Genomic DNA, 5,766 nt, shown 5'->3' on the forward strand with positions numbered 1-5,766 from the left:
CGTAAAATATTTTTGGATATTTAATCACCAGAAAAATTAAAACTAATTTCTAAAAAGTATTTTCCTCATACCAAATACATAGTTCAATTTATAAGTACTATGATCTCTACTAACCTGGTATACTTCAGGAGGAATTCAGATCTCTGGCGCTCTTACAATTTGAATAGAAGAAAATGACTTTTCAGATCTCTTGTATCAAAAAACGAAGATCTCTAATAAAAGAGAACATAAAACCATTTTTTTTTTGTAAAGAGCTATAAAATCATTTCTCTCCTGCTTCAGTTCATAGTACAAAAAGGTGTAGATAATATCAATTGAACCCATACCCAAAAAAAAGTACAACTTTAATTGATCTTATAAAGAAATCAAACTTGTTAGAAAAATCAACAAAAGAGAAATCAAACTTTGAAAATCAAGGATGTGTTTATTGTATATGATTCCATTTAAACAAATTCAAATCTTTGTAATTAATTAACAAAGATTAGTAAAAATCAAGAAGAAATTAAAACCCTAATTAATCGAGATAATTTCTTGGTTGATGAGATCCTGATCCTCCTCCTGCTTGTTCTTGATTAACTTTTTCACCTTCACTCTCTCTATATCTATGTAAATATCTCTTCAATGCTCCACCATAATCATCAAACCCTAATGTTCCTAATGCCCAACAAACGTCGTCGCCGTTCACCGTCTTCCGACGCTCTTTCCGACACTTATCCGATGCTTCACTAGTCACAAATCCAATAAACTCAGACACACATTCTTGCATTGTTTCTTTTGCTTCTTTTGATATTTTTGCATTTGGTGGAAGAATATTTTTCATTATGCGACCAACGTTAGCTATAGGCAACAAACGGTCTTGTTCCCTACTGCTACCTGCTCCTTCATCGTTTGAAGAGCTTGCACCACCTATGTTTTGTTGAGACATTATTGTATGTACTGTGTCAAATGGTAGAGAGACGTCTGTATAATATATATAACTATATTCTAGTCAAACTTGGTTTTCCAAGTATTGTTAATAAGGTGGCCAATTGGACTTTCATTTTAGTTAAAAATATTTTCCCATCACTTTCAAATAGGTAGTGTTGAATAATGGTGTTGCTTTAACCAATCAATTGATTAGATTGAGTCGGATTCAGGATATAAATTTAACTCGTTTATCCAAAAAATGGTATAGTTGAATTTGTATATGAGGTCAAATACACGCATCGTAGTTTAACTCGTTAGATTCAATTATTAGCAATTAAATTCTATAAGACAAAGACTTAGGGGTCGTTTGGTAGAGTGTATTAGTAAAAATAATGCATGCTTTTAACTCTGTGTATTAGTAATACTTGTCTGGTACACTTTTTCATGTTATTATTAGTTATACACTATTGTGTATTAAGGTGTGTATTGCTAATATCATGGATTTCTAGGTATTAGTAATGTGAGGGATTTTAATGCATGCATGAGCATGGTTAAAGACCATTGCCCCTCAAAATCTATTTAATATTTTTCTCATCATAATTGTGAAGGGTATCTTTGTCGAGCCTACACCCTAGATGTGGTCGGCACTCAAGAATCATTGCTGGTCCCCAAGCGAACTCTCATCCTAGCTGACTACAAGTGGAAGACTAACTCAAGCATATACAAGTATCAAACTGAAAGAAACGTTTAACAATAATTTACTCAATCTCAAAACTCTCTTAATATACCAAGTATGAAACATAGGTTTTAAATAAAACCTTTGAAACTGAAAGATTCTCCGAAGTTGTCTATCTATCAAGCATCTACGGTATAAAGATGAGTGTTGGGACAAGACCCGCGATACCTCAACATGCTAGCTACTACCAACAACTCATAAAAACTAGAGTCCTCCAGACGCAAGGAGGCCTCACTAAAAGCTGATGAGCGGATGAAGTGATCTCAACAGAACTGTATCTGAATCTGCATCATTAAAAAGATGCAGATCGAATGACATCAACACATTGAATGATCGAGTATGTAATATAGTTGAATAACAAATAACTTAACGAAAAGTCTAAAGGTAACTCAACTAAAAATATACTATATATCATGACGAAAAATCATTTAAGCTCTTACTGTAATGATGCAATAATAGCAAATACTAAACTGAAATATATATATGCTTTACTTTACTTTACTGGGGAGTTTCTCTAACCGACAACCATCACTATGAGCCTCGTGATGGTACAATGTCTTACCCACGTTGCCATAGCCTCCCTATACCTTGTTAGAGTATAGAACGCAACTAAACTGATGGATCTACTAAAAAGCCTTCTTCAGGCAAGTAAGGAGTCGCTCGTCTTGCAGTGCGATCCTATCTATGTTGGCGGTGTAGATTATGGAGTTCGAGTTATCTTAACTCTTACTCCAAATCGGTGATCAATACTAATCCTAAAATATAAATGTGTGCTCATTTAAAAGTATTCTCTGGGTTGAGATAATTTCTCAAAAGGCCTCTTTAAGAGGTAATTGAAGTTGTACTATCTTTTTGAAAACTCTTTATACTTTTCTGAAAATAGTGCTCTCTTTTTCAATGTAAAAATGATACATTCGGAACCATTTAAGTTGCCTTAAACTCTTTTTGAAAATAATGCTTTAAACTTTTCTCTTAAACTCGCTTTAGTTTTCAAAATCACTGTTAGGAAAATTACTGGATCGAAATACTTTTAGTAAAACTCAATATATAGGATTCATGTGGAACTACAATCATGAATAATAATTCAAGAATTTCAATGCATAAAGTATCACAATCTCATAGTAAAACTAAGGGCAAAATCCTAGATTCAGTTTGCTACTTATCGAATTGAGATGTAGGGCGTGAGGACGAACTAGTCCAACACTATGAACAACCTTACATACCTGATTATGAAGCTTTTAGACTAGAAACTTTGGTGGAGAAAAGCAAAACATTAGCTTTCTCGGAGGAAATCTTTGAGCTTGGAATCTTGGGGCTTGATCATGAGAGAAGAAACTCTTTTATGATGTTCTTAGAGTGAAAGAACTTGGGAAAGTCTTGGATGGAAATTAAGTTTCTCTTTGTATTGAATTTTTAACATGAAAGTTTTAGGGTTCTTGATGGAGAAGAGGAACCCTAGGTGAGTTTTGAGAGAATTCTAGATACTTGAATGTTTAGATTGATGATTTTGATAGGAAAATTAGTTAGTTGAATGATATACTCCGTTAATTAAACACTAAAAATGACTTAAAATAGGGTTAAAAAGCTTGGGAAAGGACCAAATAACCCTGGAACGCATGCAGGAAGTTGCTGAAAAAAAATTGCAACAAGCCTTCATAGATGGCTCTACGGTTCGTGGAACATTCCACTGTATGTAGTTGTCATCCGTAGAACTTCGACTTTCTGACAGGTTTTCACTAAAATGGGCATTATTTTTTACTTCGAACTCGAACCAGGGAAAACATGTTGACGTTGGAAAGAAGACTCATAGACCTTTAATTTGATAGGTCATGGGCAACCTAATTCATTATGTGCTGAGAGATATGATCGTTTAAAGTTGACCTAAGTGGAATCTTATATCAAAACTTAATCAATATGGGAGCTTTCAACTCAAGTTTGTGCTAACTTGTAACCTTAATTCATATCCAAATTCATTTTCACATTAAAGAATTGACCTTAACACCTAAGAACAATTTAAGAATCACTCGATACGACCTTATACGCAAATGAAGAATGATTCAGATCTTAACTTAGAAATTTTTGAAATGTTACAAAACCGACTTCTTTGAATGTCGCACCCAATACAAACTTTTGCAACTTCTTTATAAGCATTGCATATAAAATTTAAACAAAATAAATAAAAAGTAATTGGCGTGATAGTATCATCTATCTATTGATGATTTTAAAATATTGATTTCCATTTTCAAAGATATGTAACTTTTAACTAGTTCTGATGTATCGTAGATGACTCAGACTCATGAAGACACTCTAATTAAGAGCTCAAATGTAAATTATATTATGTGCGAAATAAATACAAATAGTGTGATATATATTTCATAAAGATGGAAGTGAAGTACATATACATGCTACTAACATAGGTTGTAGTGGAGTGATCGAATTATTTCACTCTTAATTAGAAGTTTTGAATTCGAGTCATGAATATGGACAAGATCCTAATAAAAGTATCACTCTGAACGAATCTTGTTATACATGATTCGAATTCAATCTGAGCTTCAATATAGACTCCAGCCGGATGAAAAAAAAAGTACATGTATATATGAAGCTACCACGTGGTGTCTTAGTTGTAGAATATTATTGTAACATCTGAAAATGCCTACTCGTCGGCAGAGTAATGGTGGGGTCCTCTTGTGGCCTTTCTGCCAGATCCATTCAATAGCTACTAATGCTACTGCTACTAGAGCGATTTTACAAATTATTTTCTTCGTTTTAATTTAATTTTTTTTAATCTATTAAAAATAAATATATATTTTTAATAACTTTTAATTCTAATGTTCCATGTGACATATTAAGACAATAATATCAAAGAATATTTTATATATTAAGATACTAATATCAAAAAATAAAATTTACCTAGACTTCTTGTCAAATAAAAATCAGTCAAACAAATTGAAATCTTAAAATAAAAAAACGTTAAAGTTAAAAAGTGTTCCCAAAGAAGTGGATAACTCACGTGGTACTCAAACGGCTCCTTATTCATCTTTCATCCAATGGTAATTTATTTATTTTTTCAAAAAAAAAAGGGGAAGAAGATGAAATCCTTTTCATCCAAACATGAGACAATATTTGGATTCCCTAAATATATTTTAGATGCTGACAAAGATTAATATATTATTTTGACACTTCAAATTCAGAACTTGAGAGAGGATCTTTACAATTTTAAGCAAGAAAATTCCTCCAAGCTCTTCCAAGAATTGTAAGTACATATAAAATAGGTTTAATATATAGTTACTAGTCAGTGTCTCTTAAATTTGATTTAGATATTCAAATTGAATACCTCAATTTCTAATAAAATGATTTAATATCATACATTTTCGGTTTAAATTTCAGAAAAACTTTTGTGCGTGTTTTCATTCATATGTTATAATTATATAAAATATGACATCAACTAATTCAATTTTATATATATATATATAAAAGAGATAACATATTTTATGCAGTTACTTAACCACCTAATAGGCCAATGAGAATACACAAAAGAAAAAAAATTGAATCAAAATTAAAGCACTTTATTAGGAATTAAGGTAATTAATTGAAATATAACTTAGTTGAACTGTCTAAATGAAATACGCGACAAGTTTACGAGGCTATATATGTACGTATTAAACCTATAAAATATGAGTCCTCCATGGCATTTCATGAAATGACATAACTAAAATTTATTTGTTTCTTTGTGAGTATTATAAATTCAAATTATGCTTCCTTTGACTCACTTTCTGAGAGATATAGGGTTTGAACATCTTGTCAACTTTCAACAAATATTGTACTTTAATGGAGTAGCACTATGAAACTTCTTGTTGTTGTTTTCCTCTTTTTTGGCTGAATTCAGTCAAAGGTCTTGGGAAAAATTCTTATTCATCATAACAATTTTCTCAAATTAATATGTGGCTCCTAATTGTACTAAAATTTCCTAGTTACTTCACCTAACGTTAGACAAAATTCTTCTATCTTGGAGGGCTACTAACTACTAACATTTGAAGACAAATAACTGATTAATTAATTAAATCTACCTTCGAGTTTTATTATGTAGTTGCTCTCCATTGGACAACATTTTTGACCTCTTTGTA

General features: G+C 31.5%; 1 protein-coding gene across 1 annotated transcript; it reads right to left on the minus strand.

Moving 5' to 3' along the window:
• Positions 1 to 404: 404 nt before the first annotated feature.
• LOC125853844 (nuclear transcription factor Y subunit B-5-like) lies at positions 405 to 930 on the minus strand. Its single transcript, XM_049533597.1, has one exon. The coding sequence runs from the start codon at positions 923 to 925 to the stop codon at positions 515 to 517; it is 411 nt and encodes a 136-aa protein (XP_049389554.1). The 5' UTR covers positions 926 to 930; the 3' UTR covers positions 405 to 514.
• Between the last annotated feature and the right edge of the window lie 4,836 nt (positions 931 to 5,766).

Source organism: Solanum stenotomum, chromosome 1 (genome assembly GCF_019186545.1).
Source record: "Solanum stenotomum isolate F172 chromosome 1, ASM1918654v1, whole genome shotgun sequence".
NCBI classification, from domain to species: Eukaryota; Viridiplantae; Streptophyta; class Magnoliopsida; order Solanales; family Solanaceae; genus Solanum; species Solanum stenotomum.

Coding starts and splice junctions, on each gene's coding strand:
- LOC125853844 (XM_049533597.1), bottom strand. CDS start 925: ATGTCTCAACAAAACATAGGTGGTGCAAGCTCTTCAAACGATGAAGGA.